The sequence below is a fragment of the Passer montanus genome, unplaced genomic scaffold, assembly GCF_014805655.1.
Source record: "Passer montanus isolate IOZ18808 unplaced genomic scaffold, ASM1480565v1 scaffold10, whole genome shotgun sequence".
Lineage (NCBI taxonomy): Eukaryota > Metazoa > Chordata > Aves > Passeriformes > Passeridae > Passer > Passer montanus.
In genome coordinates this window covers 9,708,193-9,728,631 of record NW_024356505.1, presented here as the reverse complement: position 1 = coordinate 9,728,631, position 20,439 = coordinate 9,708,193, and the positions used below count along the sequence as shown (strand labels likewise).

The following is a 20,439-nucleotide window of genomic DNA, read 5'->3' as shown; positions in this document are numbered from 1 at the left end:
TCTCTCAAGTTTTTATTCAGACCCCTAGACATGCAAGTGTAGCTGAAAGAACATCATTGTGCATGGTGCCAATAGCAAAATAGTTAGGAATGTGTTTATTAAAATTTTATCTAAGCTGTAAGATCATATTTAGTATTTTGTCATGGAGTCTAGGGAGATACTAAAACACAATATTTATTGCTGATAGGTAAAACACACAGGAGTGAGAGAAAGTGCAGGCTTGGTAATCTTGTTGGTGACTGATCATGCATATCATGCATACTGTGCTAAAGGCTGGACAAAGCCTTTGAGTGAGAGAAAGTGCAGGCTTGGTAATCTTGTTGGTGACTGATCATGCATATCATGCATACTGTGCTAAAGGCTGGACAAAGCACAGCTGAAATTTTTGAGTGCTTTGTTCCAGATGAGATAAAGGATACTGATTTATAGTGTTTTAATAATATATAATATCTCACACCAGTCTGCTTTCATAAAGGAGTGAGAATCAGTCATGTAGAAAAAAAAATGCTGTATCTTTGTGTAGTTTGACTTCGTTTTCAGCAGTTGGAAAATTGGGATTGCATAGCTGTGGTGTCTCAAAGTGTGGCTGCTGTAGCCATTTACTCTTCTAGTTAAGAAATACAAAAAGGGTAAGTGGGAACTGTGAAATGTGGGGAAGATTAAAAGATAACATAAATACTAGGCTGTCATTGTTCTGTTTCATCTGGACAGGTACAGGGGCATGGGTTGCATATAGTTCCTAGGTGCTAATCTTGAGTGCTTCACTTGAGAACTCTTATGTGACCATTTTAAATGTATTTAGAGAATGAGTTCTGTTTTGCAGATTTCTTCATAATGTCATGTGTTCTATGTGTCTGAATGGAATGGAACTCATTTGAAGAGCATTCTTTCTCTTTTTCATCTGTTTAATATACACGTATGGAAATTGCAGAGTAGATTTACCAGCTGTAAATGATCAAGCCCAGGTACCAGAAGCAGCCTAGCTGCAGACAACTAATAGGTTAATTTACCATTCTAATCACAAAGTAATAATGCCCTTAAAAGTCAGTACCCCATCTCTAGTGTTACATATTAAATTCCATCTGTCAATTAATATTGTACTTTTAGCCTTTTAATTAAAAGAGAACTCAAAATTATAGCAACGCTTGAGTAGGACTTCTCTGAATGGCTGGAAGGTGAGAGTGCAAGAAATGCTAGTTTCTCATGATTCTCTCTTGGGTTAACCATAATTTTGTGTGGATGCTAAAAGGCATTTTAGAATGATCAGTAGCTACTGCACAGGTAACTGGGTATGAGAAATAGCCTAGCATTCTTAGAGAGAGATTAAATTGTGATGTGTATAGGTGAAATTTTTGTTGCCACTACTCGTGGTATCCCTTGTCATTCTGGGGACTCTGCTATGGTAGACAGAGAGAATAAATAGTGCTAGTGTCACCAGCTCCCACGGTAGTGTTTTCAGCCTTGTACTGTTTGACATTTTCATCGCACTGCCAGGCCCTCAGACTTTGTTTATGTAAGAGTTTTCCCTTTCTTTTTTTTGATGCAGAGGCTATCATGGGACTTCGAATCTCAAAATTTTAGAAATCAAAAAATGAAGTCCAAAATTAGCTTTTGAAGCCAGTCTCAGGGTATTTTTGGTATTTGACTTGTGATCTTTCTGGACTGCTGGGAAACACTTTTAGAGTAGTTTAAATTTTATAGTGCCTTCATTTTGGTGGCTTCTGTTACTGCATGTTTTCTTTTAGTACAAGAATAGTCAAAATTTACATTTAAAATGTGGGTGTCAGAAAGTTAAATACCTACAGAAAAGCTCAGCAGGTACAAATGATCCTACTTACTCTGTTGCATTTTTTGTATTCAGATACAGAAATCTAGCAATCCACACTGGAAAATCTTAAGTACACCCTAGTGAATAACCCTCCTGCTCCATTTGAGGCAGGAGCAAATGAACCCTTTAGTATACAAGATTTTACATTATCTGATACAGCAGTGCTAGCATAAGGTGCAGAGGGTTTATTGGGTGCAGTGGCATTGATTCCTGGTGGTGTTTGAAATGAGCACTGGGAACATAAATTTAGAAGAACGTTGCTCCTGCTATGCTGGTTTTTGTGTTCTGTTCCCTGCCATTGTGTATGGTGGTAGCTTCAAGCAGGTGCAGAGCAGGCGTCAGGCTCTGCTAACACTGAAAGACCTCGCTGTTTGGGACTAAAGCCAGGACTAGGCGGTGGCTGTAGTGCCAGGAAGAGATCCATAACAACTTTTGCACTACTTCCCTAGCTGGGAGCTGAGAAACAAGGTCGGTGTGGACACAGCCTATCTAAGTACACACATTGCTCGATGACCTTTTCAACCTGGCAGGCTCAGACTGCAGAACTTTGTGCCATAGAGACTGAGATCATGGTAAATCAGTACTGAGCTGGGTGTAGGTGGAATTGTCAAGTGCTGGTCCTGTCATTCTGTTGAAACAATGATGTTGTAAGCTGCCAGGAAGCTATTTGGCAGGTCCCCTCGTGTGGGTTCCCTCAGAAAAGTTGGCTGGAGAGTGACCCCTCACCTGGGAAGCATTTGAAGCTCAGCTTGCTAGAAGGCTGAGAGAGTGCCATGTTTGCCCAGGCAGACCAGGTGCCAAGAATTAATTAGTTTTGTCCTGTGCTATACAGCAGAAACACAGAAGTGGCTCTGATCTTGCAAATGACTGTGCAGGTGGAGTCTTGCACTGTGGTGAGGTCACCCATAATTAAAATCTTTAAATCAGAGGTCAGAGCTCTCTTGTGAATAGAACTAAAACTGTCAGGTACCAGATCTCCCAAGCTTGTTTAGAAACAAGCAGTTTAAAATATTTAAAATAAAAGCAGACATCTACTTTGTTGTTGAGACTTGTTAGATTTTTCCTTAAACTGGAAGGGAGAATTATTTTATTTTATTTTATTTTGTATTTGACAGTGCATGAGTGAAACCACACCTGATGCATATGTAATGAAAATACAAGAACAATGACAATGTTTTTCTCTGTGGTGCTCCTGTTTGTAATGTACTGGAAACTATGTTTATTATTTTAATAAGCTCCTTCTTTTTGTTGCTACTGCTTTTCTTGGCACATTCCTGGTGGAGACTTTAGTTGCTGGTTTGAGAATTCTTTGTAAAAGCAATGCTCTTGCCTGCTGGGCAAACTGTTTCTGCTGCAAATGTAAAATCATTAATTCCTGGCATAATTCTAAACTAGTAATAGTGGATTGATCTTGGAATCAAGTTCTAAATTCCTCTGGGGTTTCAGATTTCATGCTGAGCTACAAATGGAGAGATGGCTTTGATAATCCTGTGCTATGTCAAGGAAGACATGCTGGTCAGCTTACACTGAGATGTCTGGTCAACTTCCATGTTTTACTTTGTTCCAAAACAACCTCATTCTTTTTTATTAAAAGTTATTACATTGTAGTTTGTTAGACTGTTCTGGCATCTTACTGGCAATATTACTTTTTTTCTGTCAGCTCTGCTTTTGAAAAGGATGCAGTCTTTGAGGAGCCAAATTCATTTAAATACCTTAGTCCTGATGGTTACAGGAATCTCCGTATGGAACACTTGTGGTCAGCAGCTTGTGGTTAAGTGGAAGGAAGCTACAGAGTAGGTTGCTTGCAAGCAGTCTCCTGTGCTCTTGGTCCACTCTTTTTTATCATCACTGGTCCCAGAAGGGTATTTTAACAGACTCATGCCCTTTGAGGCCCTTCACTCAAGATCTGTTCCCTTCCAGACTGCTGTGAGCACCAATCTAGTGCCTGGCTTTCCTTCGAAGGAGTAGGAGATTTATGGCTGGATGGGGACCCAGTCATCATCTCTCCCTTCATGCTCCTCTGCTTGGAAAGTCTTGTGGTGCCATATGGGTAGTAAGAACACTCATCATCCTTCCTCAGATGGTTTACCAACCACAAACAAGCTGTGTTTTTCTCTCCTATTCTCAGCTATCTCTGACATGACGCACATACTGCATTAGGCAGCTAGCTTCACCTTTTTTGTCCTCTTCCCTGAAAAATCTGGATTTGTTTACACCAGAATTTTGGTTATTGTTACTATTAAAATAATATTTAGAGAATTTTGTTATTATATATTTCCAGTGGTTTCTGCTCTTTCTTGATGCTTTATACATCCTTTATATAAGGTTTAGATGTTTTAGTTGTCTCTCATTATTGACAAACATTTTCTTTGACCAGAGCTGACACTATCACATTACTGACTACACTGCCTCCACAGCTCTTGCTTGTTTTGCCCTACCTGCTGTTTTAGATGCTGGTTTTAATTGTCCACTGACATGTTTGTAGGCTTTTTCTCTTGCATTTTTTAGTTTAAGTTGTGTCTCTGAATCATGACAGATTGGATGCCTTAGAAGGCCAGGACTGGCTCAGGAATTTATTTTTTTTTTTCTCCCCATATATATTTGTCTCTGTGATCAAATATCCTTTATCCTAGAGCTTTCTGCTGAGTCTTTATCTTGCTGCACTACCTTTCCCTTCCTTAAAAGCCATGCCTGAAGTGTTTCAAACTGCAGTGGTGAAAATCACTTGCCTCAGCCTGGATCTGTGCAGGTTTGGCTGAGCATGGCAGAGAAAAATAAGAAAGCAAGGGGTGTCCTCAGTCTCTTTTTCCACTAAAATATATGCTGCTTTTACCTTCTGCCACTACCTGTGCTTGATCTCTGCATTGAATCTGGGGGATTTTGTCTACAGGGGGAAAAAATGGTAATGGGAGAGAAGAAGGTTAATTGCCACCAGATTCATAGAAATAATTAATATTGTCAGCAAAAGAGGGAGCTTTCCTTCTGCCCATAATAAAATTCTGATGTTAAATATATTGATTGGTCTTTAATGTTATCATTATATGTCTCACAAAATAATTAGGGAAAAGCTAAATATGTTTTGGCTTTTTTTGGTTTAGTTTTTTATCTAGTTCAGATAAATAAATAATTTCTTACACAGGTGTCTTCCCAGTGTTTCCTGTAAAATATGATCAGGAGCAGGAATCTACTATGATGATACAATTCATTACACATTAGAAGTGTAAATACTCTGTACTATTAAGTTCTCTGAGTAATGTAGTATGTAGTGCCTTTGGATGGAATAATGCTTTATTTTATCTTACTTATGGCTCCTATGTAATTTAGAGTTTTAGTACTGGATCATCTTTTCATATCACCTGATGGGTTTACTCTGAAAGAAAGCCCCATGACTGCCTGGCTATTGGGTTGTCCAGAAGGCTAGAGGTACATTTTTCCTGCAGCTGTCCTGTTTATGTAGATCTGTATTACCTGAAGTACTTTACAAATGCATGCAAGAGCATATTTAAAATCAGAGTAAATACAAGCCTTTTAGGGGACAGTATATATGAACTGTGACTGAATTACCTGTCCAAAATCCAGAGGATTTCCCCTTTTCTGTGTGCAGAGGTACTCTTTTAAATATATAGATTATAATTAGTATTAATATCAACTTTTTTAAATGGCTGGTGTCTTCTGCATTTACATCAATTTAGTATCTGAGCACGTATGTGTCTTAAATATTTTAAGTATCATAGTAGCCCAGAGGGTAGGTCGATGCTCCCATCTGTCTTGCAGGATGTAAAGTGACATTCTGAAGGTGATGCAAATATCACAGCAGAGTGTACCCAGAAATGGAGCTCACTGCCATGCATTTCAGTCAGTTTTCCCTAGAAAAAGTCTCTCCATTCTTAATTTGTCTGATACAACTCAATTTAGGATGTTAAGATTGTGATTATTCAGGGTCAAACCTGGAGTGGTCCATGTATAGAAAGTGTAAAAATAGAGAGTTGTTCTTCTAAACTGAGCAATCCACTTTCACAGAACTCCCTACTGGAAGAAGCTGTTACAAACCACCAGCTGTGCCATTCCACCACAGGGTACTGCACGTCACCAGGTAGCTCTGCAGGACCTGGTGACTTGTGCTTCACAAAAACCACTTCTGACAGAGAGGATCCAGCCTTGATCTGAAGTATTACCAAGCGATTGATAATCTGCTGCTGTCTGTGGCTTGTCTGTTTGCACCTCACATTAATTCACCAAATGCCTGTCTCTGCTGTCTGAGTCCTCACCCCCATTCCCAGTACAGGTTGTCATGTGCAGGCAGACTCCCCTCAGACTTCAGGGCTGACAGTCAGAACTGCTGAAGTCTGAACTGTTGCCTCCAGTGTTTTGAACACTGCTTTGGCTCTTTCTTTTGCACCTTCAGGTTTCCACAATGTAATTTTAAAAATCTGGAGACTAGAACTGAGCTTGTGATTCCATTTTTTCTCACACTGTTTTTTCTGAAAGGATGAGAAATATTGGAGGACTGTACTGTCCCTGCTTGCCATACTTGCTAATTCAGGCTTGCTGCTGGAGTCCCCTTCCAGGTCCAGGCTTGTGGGACTTGGAATACAGGCTTTAGTTTCAGAGATCTGACCATTATTTGTAATCCAGTCACTTTCAGTTTTACATTTGATGTTTTTATATTGTGCATTTTCTTTCTCCTTTCCCCCCTCCAAGTCAGCAGTGGGGAAACATGTTTTGGTTTGTTGTTCTTTTCAAACAGCCTCAAGCTGCAGTGATTTAGGTCTCTCTATATATTCATGTTGTACTCATTCTTATTTCCACTAGTCTAAGTTACCAGCTTCAAATTCTGAAATGTTTATTTCCAACATTGATGATTTACAGTCTGAAACATCACTCTAAAAAATATGATTTGAAGGTATTTTCCTATTTACAAGTATTTTGAAGACCTGACAGATAGCCTAAACATGAGTCCCATACTTTACTGAATATCATAGCTAAGTGTGTAATTTAGGACACTGAAGACAAAATGTGGTGGAGTTTGGCGAGATGAAAAGGAAGTAATTCTTATGTTGAGGCTATTTACATGCGTGGTTTGTTCCATTTTGTTTCTAAGTATGTACTGAATGTGACATTCATTGTGTCTGAAATAGTAGCAGAGTAACCTAGTGGTTGCTAAGGTAATGAGAACCCATCGTTCCCTTACCAATTCCTGTAAATAAGGTATGGAATTTAATTTCACTCTGTGTTACCTGAGGCAGCTCTGGCACCTGATAAAACAAATGATCTTCACATTCTTCTCCACTTCCCTTCTGATTTTCATTGAAATACTGAGATGTTTCTCTTTTTGTAAATAAACAAGGCTGCCCTACAGATGGTGGGATAGAAAGTAGCCTAAGAATTGCATCTTTTGTCTTGCAGCTGTTTTCCCTCTGTGACTTAAAATGTATTTGTGTTCCTGCTGAAACACTTATATTATTGCATGTGATCAGGGCTGAAGATTTGACAGCCATAAGAGTTCCTCTTTGTTTTTCTCTTGATGCAGAACTTACGTTTGTTATCTGTGCTTGTGCTATGGATTGCAAGCACAGCATGAGTGTGAATCCAAGATTTATTTCTTCATCAAAGAAAGGAAGGTTATCTCAAAAAAACAATATGGTAAATACCCGAATTTGCAAATGCTGAACACCAGTAGATGGTGAGATACTTACCTGGTGAAACGATTCTTGGCAAGGATTATTACTGGCCTTGGGAGTGCAGGCAGCAAACAAGAAATCTGAAGGAGCTCTGGCTGCAACCAGGCAACACTACACCCCAGACCATCTTGACTTTGTAATGGAAAAAGAGAATCCACATCAAGCTTCTCAGCAGCTCATCAATCATCCGAGTCCACCAGCCTGGGCACGGAAGATTGAATCTCTTATTTATATGAGGGAGGAAGAAAAAACAGATGGGGCATAGGATGGAGTTATGCTTGGAGTAAGGGAATCTGCTGTTAAGAGAAAGGTGGCTTGTTGTGCTGCATTATGGAATGGCAGAACAATATTCCTGCTTTTTTATGCCACCAATTTTTGTCTTGCTTGTGTTACATTGATATCAAGTTATGGGTTACTTGCCACAAGTCGACACAAGTCGGTTATTTTAGCCTAATAGCTGTCTGGGTATTCTAATAGCCTGTCTGCCCAGAGAAGTAGATTTGGGAGGTGAAGTGGACAGCTGGCATAATATATGGACATTTGAACCCGGAAATTAAAGACAGCTGCTAGGTCTAATTTTAAACACAGCTCTTCATCAGATCCCTCTAGATCCTGCTTGTCCTGCCACAGCAAAGTCATTAGTGGGAGTAGAGAGACAAGAAGTTGAAGATACTGGCAAAGGGCTTTTGTGAGGAAGGGAATCACCCTTGTCCCAGTTATGGTATTTCCATTTTTCACAGTAAGTATTGTCAGCTTCCAGAGAAGGGGAGTGGAAATGGTTTGTGGCTGTTACATGGTCTAACACCGCTGACACGGGCAGCTCTACTGGGGCCTCATAATGGACAGTGGGACTCCCTGTTCTGCAAGTACCAGGGCAGGCAGCGCTGTTTCAAACGAGGAAAATGTAACAGAGTGGGGGTTTTCCTAACATTTTAAAATAACACGTGATATCAGCCAGGTTGTAATTCCGAGTTTTTACATCAGGGCTCGGGAATGCGGCGGCGTTAGCGGCGGTCTGGAGCTCCATCTAGCGGGGCGTAGCAAATCCCGCTGGCTGGGTTTTGATTTTTTTAGCCAGTACAAAAATAACAACGAATAATAGTGCTTCACTTGGGATTAGCGAGTTAGACACATTATTAGTTCAACAGCTGGTTGAGTGTTTTCAAGTTTCTGTTTTGCTTTGCCATTACCAAGCTGGGTTGGCTTTGGGGGTTTTTTCAAGTGTGACAGTATTGTTTAGGTTATTAAAACTGCTAAAATTAAGGGCTATGGAAACATTTCTGGTACTCGTTCTCTTTCGGGAGTTACCTAACCTCTGGGAACTTTGGAAGCAAGCAGAACATTGCTCCTCTGATGTGAAGATTCCCCTCTATTAGACTGCTCTGTTAATCACAATAGGTTTAGGAATAACAGCTTTGCTATCTGCTTTTAAAAAGTGAAACATCCAATTTTTTAAATATATGGGTTTTTTAATATATATAACAATAAACTTTAAGAAGTAAGAATAAAGAATTAATTTTGTTTGTTTCTTTTATTAAAGAACTTTAAACTGTAACTTGACTTTACACTTATCAAGCTTGCTTAGGATGGAGACGTTACTAAAACATAATTGTATTATTCTAAAGGAATTCTACTTGAACTGGTATTAATCACCAGTACAGAGAGGTAGTCTAAATAAGTTAATGGTCACATTCAAATATAAGTGCAGCATGCATTTATCTATCTCTTTTCCTAAGAAAAGTGATAAAACAGGTATTTATTATAATTTGACATATAAAAATTTTGATGTAAAGCATTGTAAATATTATGATAAGAGCTGACAGAGGAAGTTGGAGCTGGAGTTGTGGGACAGAGGCCATAAATGGCCAAATGAGGTCACATTTCATTTGAGCATGCCTCCTAATTTGCTTTCAACAGCATTAGCTCAACTAGTATTAGTTTGTGTTGTACTTAGATTTTCAGCTTTCCTGCCTCCTGCACAACCAAATATTCCTGTTGATTCAACTCAAAGGCTTGGGAGTGACAGCTGCCAGGGAGGGCTTATTTCAAATCTTCTATCCCATGTTTGCCTGTGTATCCTTTCTAAATGTGCATTTTTGTCTGTACCTCCCATCTAAAGCTCTTATTGTCAACAGGCAAGCTCAGAGATACCAAAATTGCGAAAGGAAGACCAGAAAGCACGAAACGCACTCTTGGCCGATATCCAGCAGGGAACTCGCCTGAGGAAAGTGACCCAAATCAACGACCGCAGTGCACCACAGATTGAAAGTGAGCATGTGCTCCTCAGCAAGGCCCTGGGGCAGCTTTGCTGAGCCTTGGGTGTGGGTGGAGGTCAGATGGACAGTTTCACATTGAAGGGCACGTTTGAAGGTCAGCAAAGATCTGCATCTTCATATGGCTTTAGGATGCAGAGAGGGGACACTTTTAAACATGCATCCTGCTCTGAGATCAATGGCTGTTAACACTTCATGGTAAGCCTCCAACTGGTTATCACCTTAACAGGTATTCCTTGTTCCAAAATAAATAATGAATGATGAAATCCTTGAGAGCATTTCAATGAAATAATTAGGTGGGAATTGTTGGCTCTAGCAGAAGAATTGTTCTTTATTAGATTAAAAGAACAAAAAAAAAACCGCTGAAAAAATCTGGAAATGTAAATTCACAGCTACTTCTTGGTGTCACGATTTGTGTGAGGTTGAAGAGCACCAGAGGGTGCTGTGCTCCAAGGTACAGGTCAGAGAGGAATGGCAGTTCCTGTATAACAGTACAGGGAAAAGTTTGGCCTTGGCTGTTTGTTGTCACCAAGCCTTAGCAGTCTTAGGGCTAGGATGAAATTATTTTCTGATATATCCTGCATTTTTCATTCTTTTTAACAGAACCCAAAGGAGCTAACAGAGATGGAGGTAACCCAGCTCTTAATAAAGGTGGCTCTCAGCAGCCTCTGGGAGGTTTATTTGCTGGTGGCTTTCCTGTTCTCAGACCAGCAGGCCAGAGGGACATGACAGGTAAGGGCTTCATTTGTATGAAAGCAGAGCTGGGCAGGCAGAAATTTGGGATGAAAAGTATTTTGGGATTAGTTTTACTGATTGATTTTTATTGTTTTGTTTTGTTTTGTTTTTCTGAATGCTTAGTTCATCATGTGACCATAGAGGGCTCAATTAATAATGTGATTGAAGCCACCTTTCTAGATCTCAGGTGCCTTATTTCTTAAACATAAATAAAAAGCTGTCTCCACACTTGGTAAGAAAGAGATTAAATAGATCTCTTTAGGGGAGGTTTTTACATTATTTTAATGAAAACTTTTAATTGTGTCTTAAATACAGTGTTGAAATCTGAGTTTATCATTTTCAGCACAAATGGCAAAGTCATATTCCTTCCCTCCACTAGTGTATATTTCTATGGTGTTACAGACTTGGGTATTAATTTAAAGATTCATATTTAAGATTTTTTTCCCTCTGGATTTTATAGAGTATAGCTTTGATCCAGCAAGGTAATTTACTGATCTGAAAAATAAGGGTATTGTTGCTTCACAATAATAGGAGGAAGGTATATGGGGAGCCCCACTGCTGCTTTCACCTCAAGAAGTGCCAGCATCAATGAGGGATGACTTTTATAGTCACAGTAATGACCTCTGGCTCTGTTTAGCAGCTGGTGCCTGCTCAGGCAGCACAGAGCAAAGTAGGATTTTGCAGGGAAAGACAGAACTTGGCTCTGCCTGAAGGTTTTTTGCTCCAAAAAGGCAAGCCAAAGATGCAGAGCACTGTGTGTGGTAGGCTTTTGACATAGCTTCAGTGGCAGTAACTACTTTGAGTTGCTCTTAAAACTATGGTCATGCCTATCAGTGAGTGTCAAATGAGGTGCCTTTTTTGACATCTTGCTTTGTGATAAATCCTTGACATTTACTCAGGAAAAGACATTTTGTAAGTTGAAGAGTCTTCAGACATTTGCTGTTAAAAAGGAAATACCAGAACCTGTGCCTTCCGGAAAGCCTTTGAGGCATTGCTTTTAAAAACTTGCCTTTTATCTGTGGAGCTAAGGTTTTTGTAACATTTGTGTGACTTTTTTGATCCTAAGCAAGTACTTAACTTGAAGGATGCCAGTTGATGTGTGTTAAACAGCTCATGTACTTTTCACTGGGAATCTCGATGCCCAGTGGGCTGTACCAGGCAAGATGAGGCTGGTGTGAAGGGTCCCAGTCTCTCCATAAAAGTTCCTTCTTAAACTGTTTCATTCTGCAGAAGCTGAGGAGCAGGGAGGGGAGCAGGGTCTCCCAGCAGGTCGTCATGTCACTAAGCAGAATCCGTGGTGCCCACTGGAATGCATCACCTCCTAAGCCGCATTCCAGCGTGGGCAACCTGCTGGATATGAGATATTCGGGGTGAATGAGTTTAATCCCTCTGGGTGTCCACTGGGGAGGGGAAGATGAAAAGCTTGCCTTTATCTCTGTTCGGTCTGAGGCGTGGGAACGCAATCCCGGTGTGTAACATGTGATACCTGGTTTCCAGCAGGGAAGCCCGGGCAGCTCTCCGGAGGCCGAGCAGCGTCCCCCAGACCCTCGGCACCGCCGAGCAGCGGCGCTGCCAAGGCGAACAACAGCCCCTCGCAGCCGGCCGAGGCTCCAAGGGCAGCTGTCCCACCGGAGCCTCCCGGCACCTCCCGAGCCGCCGCGGGAGCGGGTCCCGGGCGGCCCAGCCTGCCCGCCCCGCCTCCACCGCCCCCCGCCTCCAGCAAGCCTTCCCTCACCTTCCCTCCTCCTCCCCCTGTGCCCCCTCCGGCCGATCGCCCTGCCAAGGGCGTGAGCCCCGGCGCTGCTCCCCCGGCCCCGCTCCCTCCCCCTCAGGCTGACAAGCCCGCCAAGCCTCCGGCAGCCGCTCCGCACCCGCCCCCTCCTCCTCCGCCTCCTCCTCCTCCCCCGCTGCCCCCCGTGCCCCCCTGCGGGCTGCCGGGCAGGGCCGCCGAGGCCCCTGCGGCCGCTCCGACCGAAGGAAGGGACTGTCCCCCTCCCGCGCCGCCGCCTCCGCCGCCACACGCCCACCCCCCGCCCGCGAGCAGGCTCTCCTTTCCCCCCTCCCCGGCCTTCAGCGGCGCCGACGTGCCCCCTCCGCTGCCCCCCAAGTCTCCCCACTTGCTGTCACAGTTCCACAAGCCAAGCAACATCCAGTCGCTACCGCTGCCACCCACGCCCGGCCCGCCTCAGCCCGCAGCCGTGGTGGAGACCAGGAAGAAGAGACCCGGCCGAGGCGCAGGTGAGAGGCACCTCCGAAGGAAGGAGGCTTTTCCCTCCCTTCGGCTAGCGGGGAAAATCACAGAATGATTTGGGTTGGAACAGGACCTTGAGGATGACTTAGTTCTTCAAGGCTGCCTTCCAACCCGAAGCATTCTATTGCACTGGTGACTGGGGAGCATGGAGGGGCAGGGATGAAGAGCACACATGGGAGGAATACCTGTAGGTTGCACGGCTCATGATGAACACCCAAAATATCCGGCTTTTTGAGATGCCAGGCAGTTCGTAGCACTGGGCACACATGCCTTATAGTTTAAGCTGCCACTCTTGGAAGCGACATGTTGATCAGTGGAGATGAAGTCTTAGGACCACTGGGCTGCTTCTTGCTTTTGTGTTGGTATTGGTGTGTCTCCAGCAGTGCAATGGGTGGTACCTGACAGGCTCAGGTTCGGGGGCAGACTACACATCACAGTGTCTGCCAGGTCAGCAGCTGCTCAAGTGCCAGCCTGCCTAGGACACCAATCTACAGCCGTACCCATGCAGGAGCAATATTGGCAATAGCTGGGAAACACTAGAGAACATAATGAAACAGAGATGGGACAGCTACCAGTCATAGATGAGCAAAAGCAAATCTGGTTGCAGCCCTCTGCTGTTCAACCAAGGCAAGCAGCCAATGCCTCCTGCCATCAAGGTGGTTGGGCCAAAGGCTTCTCCAGCTACTTGGGAAGTGGGGTATTATCCAGTATTTCCTTGAGTAGATGACAGAAGGAAGTTTTGTTAGACTCCTCTAACGTAATGGAAATAATAAAAAAGATGAGCATGAGCCTAGATCTGTGTGGGTTTGAGAAATGGAGACAGCTACTTAACAGGGAACATCTGAAAGAGAATGTTCTGTACCCTTTATTTTAGCAGCTACATGGCAGGAGAAAGATTACTGGCTCCCTTTGAGAGCCAGGGTAAAGGCCATGTAAGTGCAGCAGATCAGGTGCCTTGTGGTGGTGCTTAATGCTGCTCAGAACTCTCTGATGAACTGTTACTGTGTCGAGATGCCCATTTCCCCCATGGTAGTTCAATTTATGTTTTCGATAAAATTACCCTGCCTGACCCTTGTTATGTAGGAATATAAGCAGTTTTGAGAGGCTGCTAACTTGGAGGCCTTGGGCTCCCTCCCTCTCATATAACTCCTGTGGTCTTCCAGATGTAAACTTTGATGGCCCTTGCAACTCCTCAGTGAAATGCACAAGACTAATGGTAATTCCATTGTATAGCTGCCAAAACATCAGAAAATCTTCTTATAGACATACCACCAAGTGTGGTTGTTAATAAAAAAGATGAGCATGAGCCTAGATCTGTGTGGGTTTGAGAAATGGAGACAGCTACTTAACAGGGAACATCTGAAAGAGAATGTTCTGTACCCTTTATTTTAGCAGCTACATGGCAGGAGAAAGATTACTGGCTCCCTTTGAGAGCCAGGGTAAAGGCCATGTAAGTACAGCAGATCAGGTGCCTTGTGGTGGTGCTTAATGCTGCTCAGGACTCTCTGATGAACTGTTACTGTGTCGAGATGCCCATTTCTCATGGTAGTTCAATTTATGTTTTTGATAAAATTACCCTGCCTGTCCCTTGTTATGTAGGAATATAAGCAGTTTTGAGAGGCTGCTAACTTGGAGGCCTTGGGCTCCCTCCCTCTCATATAACTCCTGTGGTCTTCCAGATGTAAACTTTGATGGCCCTTGCAACTCCTCAGTGAAATGCACAAGACTAATGGTAATTCCATTGTATAGCTGCCAAAACATCAGAAAATCTTCTTATAGACATACCACCAAGTGTGGTTGTTTTGTTGATTTCCTTTGCTTAAAGAGACTGCTTGTTCTTGTGAAAGTGGAAGGATAATCTTCCCTTCCAGACTGGGACAAAACCACACTTCACAATGTCACACTTTCCTTAGAACTGGAAATGGAAAGCTCCAGCCAGTTCCAGTAGCGACTTGAATTTAATACTTAATGCTACAAATCTGTGGTCAGGCTTGGCAAACAACAGCTGTAAGTATGTTTGCCCCAAATATTGCATTCTTTCTACACCCCCTCCACTTTTTTGTGTAGTTTACTGTTGGGTTTAAGTCATGATGATGCTTATATGCTGATCTCCTGGTGTTTTTTTAAAGGAACTGGTGCTGGGAAGCTGGTCACACCTCCACAGCCACCTGCAAGATCCCCAACAACTGAACTTACAAGCAAGTCTGGAGTCTCAGCCTGGGCTACAGCTCATGACCCCTACACACCACTTAAAAATGGAAATATGCACATTATTGGTAATATCATTAAATTAAATTTCTTGGCCTTAGTTAATAATTTTAGTACAAAAGCCTGTGAGTGTCTCAGACCTCAAAAACTCACTCAAGACTTTGTCCTAGCAATAACAAGGTAGTATAACAGAAACATTTTTGTACAACCTTATACAATTATAGAAAATTAAAGCTTTTTCAAAAAGGATTTGAATTTAGTCAGTAGAAAAGAAAAGCACACACTACCTGCAAAGTTACTTAAAAATATGAAAAATTCCCATGATGTGCTTATATTATCATTCTTCAAACCACATCATGGACATTTAGAGGTTTCACTCCTACAGGGCAAAGACCCCTAAGAATTATTTTTGTGGTCTGATTAATTGGCCATTCATTCTTGTTTACAGCTACATGTCTTAAACGAGCAATGAATACCTCTATTACCACAATATCATCAATGCAGAAAACTGGAACAGCAGCCAGAAGCTTACCTTCAGTTTTAATAGCAGGCAATGATTGCAATTAAAGCAAAAAACTTGGATGGCTCACAGAAGTACTCATCAAGATGGTTTCTATAGAATGAGCCACCATCAGTTTCAGGAGAAAACAAGCCAGCATTTTTAATAGAAATTACTTGTGGAAACATTGTTGGGTTTGGGTTTTTTTGGGGGGTGTTTTTGATTGTTGTTGTTTTTAAGTTTCGCTCCAGTACCAGCTAATGTTTATTTCCCTGAAACTTCCCAGATGACTTTGAATCAAAATTTACTTTCCATTCTGTGGAAGATTTCCCCCCACCTGATGAATTCAAACCATTTCAGAAAACATATCCCAGCAAGATACCCAGAGGTAAGTGTGTAAATATGGAAAGATCTGATCATTATCAAGAGGTTTAAAAATGGGGATGCAAAATAAAGAACTGAACCAGCATTAGCATAACTGGACTGTTAGCACTGGCACAGAGAGGAATGGGTTACACAGTGGCAACAGGGACCAAAGATAAAATGAAAAGCACTTCATTACTTCAGAGTCTTAGCTAAAAACAAATAATGTGGCTGGACATGCAGCCTGTGTTTTTATATTGCTAAATTTGCAAAGCCTGTGATGTTAAGAACAGTCATGCTGTAAAAACAGACTTGGGCAGCTACTGAGTTTGATTTTTTTGTTCACTAACTTTTTCATCAAGAAAGATGACTTGATCCATATCTTTCATTTAGTATTTTGATTTAAATCCTGTGCATGGTGTTTTACACACCTGAGTAACAAAGAGACTTAATACATTAATTTTGTCAGGAAAGTGATAAATGGCTGAACCTTGCTTTATTTTTTTTTCCTCCCTTCTTAACTTAGTAATTTAGAATGAGGTCACTGTTGTAAGAGCAGCTCACCTATCCAGTTTTGAAAATGGGTAGTTGAAAGTGCCAAAAGATCTCATGCCCTTAGTCTACTTTTTTTATAAAACCCAGTTTTCTGTATTATTAGATCTCCAACTTTTAATTAACCTTTTGTTTTGTTTCCATGCTAAGGTACTTAGCATGAATTTTCATAGCAGCCTCAGTCAGGCTAAATTATCTGCTGTATATTCTGACTTTTTACTGAAGGGCTGCAGAGCACAAGCAATATGTGTGTATATGTAGGTAAACATGTATATATCAGGGGTAGCAGCATCCCTGCTATATAACTGCATCCAAAGTACTGTTTAAAATCTGTCCTGTCTATTTACAGATCCCTCTAAAAATCCTCCATTAAGAACACACGTGAGATGAGAAGAGTCTTCTGAAGTTCTCTGGACTAGTATTAATAAAGAAGATCAAGATAATACATTAAGACAGAAGGAGTCCCTGTTGCAGTGATAGATTGTACTTGAGTCACAAATACTGCAATATTAACATTTCTATAAACTGTAAAACAATATAAATGTACACCTTTTGAACTGGCCTACATACTGCAGGAATGTTAGTACAGGCTTTTAAATTACTGTATATAGGTGAATATTTTTTAAGCAAAGCAGCATAAAATTTAAATTCTTTGTAGTGTTGAAACACTTCTCATTCTTACTGTGCTGAAATGTTACCTCAGAATGTTTTGTGCTACGTGCCTGTAGTTCTTTTTTCCCCTTCCATCATAATTTTTGGAAATTCTCCAGTTATTATATAGACATTTTTTCAATGAACTGTCAAACTAATATGCTATCTTTAGTCTGGTTTTATGTTTCTTCATTTCTTCCATTCTACCTGGCCTCAGATTGCAGCAGGATGTCATTTTCATGAAGAGATGGGCCCACAATCCTTTTCTCATGAAGCATGAAGAGGAGATCCAAGGAACTGTGGCTGCTAATGAGTCTACCTCCTAATGATTACATATCCTTATAGGATAGTGTCTGAAGAAGCCCAGCTGAGTAGGGTGGTCATGGACTTGACAGAGATGACAGAGCCTTTCCAAAGTAGAGGAAAAGGAAGTTGCTCTATTGTAAGCAAGAAAAAGAAATGGTGTGTGTGAATACACATGCTGTGATGAGCATATGTGAGGACACATATCCTGTCTTTTCCTACTGGCAAAGTGGGTATTTACCATTTCTGTGATAGATTGCCTTTACCCAGCAATTACAAAGCCTTTGGATGAGAGGTCCAAAACCTACGTTTTAGAGCTACTGCTGTTTGCTAGCTGTTCATTGTCCAAAACACACCACGTGGAACACTCAGCCCCCAAAGTGGTCATTGTCTCAAATAGAGTTGGTTGGGAAAAGTAACAACCTATCAGCAGACAAGATTTTAACTACTTCTTTTAATATTCAGACCTTGGGTAAGGTCTGTGGATCACAGATGTTTAGATCTGGTCCTAAGATATTTATTTCTAGCATTTATTACCCTTATTCTTGTGCATTGGGAGAAGTGGTGCCACGGAGGTGTCAGGGAAGTGATTCCAGTAAAGCCACACTGCTGTGTGGCCACATGTGCTGTGTCCAGATTCTGGGCTCCCCAGTGCAAAGAAGACTGAACATGCTGAACAGAGTCCTACAAAAGGCCACAAAGGTGATGAAGGGGCTGGAGCATCTCTCCTGTGAGGAAAGGCTGAGAGAGCTGGGACTGATCAGCCTAGAAAAGAGAAGGCTCAGAGGGGATCTCTCCAATGCATATAAATATTTGAAGTGGGGGTATAAAGATGGAGCCAGACTCTTTTCAATGGTGTCCAGTGACAGGAGCAGAGGAATTGGGCAACTGCAACACAGGAGGTGCTGTCAGAACATCAGGAAACACTTTCTGGCTGTGCGGGTGACTGAACCTTGGAACAGGTTGCCCACAGACCTTGTAGAATCTCACTCCTTAAAGATACTCAAAAGTCATCTGGACTTTGTCCTCGGCAACTGGCAGTAGGTGACCCTGCTTGGCCAGGGGTGTTGGACCAGATGACCTGTATCCATCCCTTTCAATCCCAACCACCTTTGATTCCCCTTTTTACAGCTTTTCTGGGTTCCTAGACCTGGGTTACAACAACCCAAGGCACCGCTGGGGGCAGAGTGGCTGGAAATCTGCCTGCCGCTAAAGGACCTGGGTGTGCTGGCTGACAGTGGCTAAATGTGCTGAACAGGGGCCAGTGTGTGCTCAGGTGGTCAAGAAGGCCAACAGAATCCTGGTTTGAGGAGGTTCAGAGGAGAACTTAGCACTCTGTGTAACCCGAAAGGATCCTGTACCAATGTGGGGGTCAGTCACTTCTCTCATGTAACAATGCACCAGACAAGAGGAAATGCCCTCAAGCTGTGCCAGGACAGGTTTAGATTTGATATTAGGAAAAGCATCTTCACCAAAAAGGTGCTCAGGCATTGGAACAGGCTCCTCAGGGAAGTGGTGAAGTCACCATTTAATACCTACAGGTATGTAAAAGACTTGTAGATACAGCACTCAGGTGATGCCTCAGGTTTTAGCTTTTACATTTTTCAGATTCTGTACTGCTTTAGTGTGTAGTTCTGAGCTTCATATTTTGGAGATAGCAAGCTCTCATCATAGAGTAGGTAGACAAAAGACCCTTGGCCCTGGGGACCAAGGACAAATGATCCAAATTTCAGGCCCAAGAGCGTAAACAACAGTGGAATGAAGAGAGAAAAACAAGAAGGATGGGACTTCATAATCTAAAGCTATAACTGGATAATTAACTCCAATATGCTAATGGACCAGATCTTATGAGAGACCTCATGACTGGTCATTCATTTTGTGACCATTTTGGGTTCATCTTGGGCTCTTGTACTGCCTAAGGTGTATCCATTGAGGCCTTATCTAATAATACTTACTTTATTCTTTAACTCCGTCTAGTCTCTGTTCTAGGTCAGCCTTCACAAGGCATCACAGGGACATGCTTTAATGATGGACTTGGCAGTGCTGGGTTAACAGCTGAATTAGATGATCTCAAGAGTTGTTTTCCAGTATAAATAATTCCATGATTCACCAGCCTGAAAAAGAATACTGCTGTTCCAGGGTGAGTCTGGTGCTAACAGCCAGGCTATTACAGTTATGGCTTTAATTTATATAATTGCCATCAGTTCCCCTCAGTTAGAGGTGTAATAGTGTTATAGATCACTGATGATCTTTCCCCATGGTGTTGCCTTTAAACAAAACTTTTTGGAAAAGACAGGTAACTGTATCTTTACATCCCTGCTTTTCTCTTTGTTGTTGCAGTAGTTCAGTTATGCTGTAACAATTCCCACATACATGTACATTCATGGTGTGAGGTGGTGTAGGAGTAAGAAGCTCTTCACCCACAGGACTCCAAGAAAGTAACATTAGTCTTTTTCTAGTCTATTATGATAACTTGCTGTACATAATGTGAAAAGAAAAAAAAGTGGTGATGCTTTGACCAATAGTGTCACTTACTGTAGTTACTTGATAAATATGCATGAATGTAGTAACAAGCAGGGGTCTACACCTATATTGCTTCTCCAACAACTGGAAAAGTTAAATACTGTTTTAAAAACTATTTTGTTATGGTATTATTAAAAGTGGCATAGTGTTGGCTCTCATTTATTCTGAAATTTGTGTACTGCTCTGTAGTAAGTACCTTCCTATGGATTTTAAAACTAATTCTAGACTACCTGCTAGCAGATATATAAAGGAGAAGAAAATTTTACTCCATTTCTTATTAGGGTTTGGGTATTTTAGAAATAAACAACATCTTTCAGGGATGAAATGAGAAATCCTGTGCCTATTTGCTAGCATTTCTGAAATGTTTTCAAATATTTGTCATTCAAGATCCATTGAAGTGTCTGGAGATACAGAGGATCACACTAGCTGTCACCCTGAGGCAGCTGATCCCACAAGCCCCACTGTGTCCTTCCACTGAGACACACCATTGCAAACATTAAGGCCATGCAGTTGCTGTGGTTTCTGCTGACTACCCCCAAACATGTTGCTGTACCACAGCTGGTTTTGGTTTT

The 20,439-nt window shown here is 41.8% G+C and overlaps 1 protein-coding gene across 19 annotated transcripts in view; it reads left to right on the top strand.

Moving 5' to 3' along the window:
* Positions 1–20,029, top strand: part of WIPF3 (WAS/WASL interacting protein family member 3) — a 38,652-nt gene extending 18,623 nt beyond the window's left edge. For 16 of the 19 annotated variants that reach the window (XM_039704569.1, XM_039704477.1, XM_039704516.1 and 13 more), the window contains 6 exons: positions 9,645–9,777; positions 10,386–10,514; positions 12,015–12,755; positions 14,898–15,044; positions 15,762–15,863; positions 16,740–20,029. In XM_039704569.1, the coding sequence (XP_039560503.1) occupies positions 9,645–9,777; positions 10,386–10,514; positions 12,015–12,755; positions 14,898–15,044; positions 15,762–15,863; positions 16,740–16,780 (1,293 nt within the window). In that variant the 3' untranslated portion in view covers positions 16,781–20,029. Of the gene's footprint in view, positions 1–348; positions 8,249–9,644; positions 9,778–10,385; positions 10,515–12,014; positions 12,756–14,897; positions 15,045–15,761; positions 15,864–16,739 lie in introns of those variants that run through there. The other 3 variants (XM_039704609.1, XM_039704600.1, XM_039704592.1) reach the window with 3 other exon arrangements.
* The last annotated feature ends 410 nt before the right edge of the window (positions 20,030–20,439 follow it).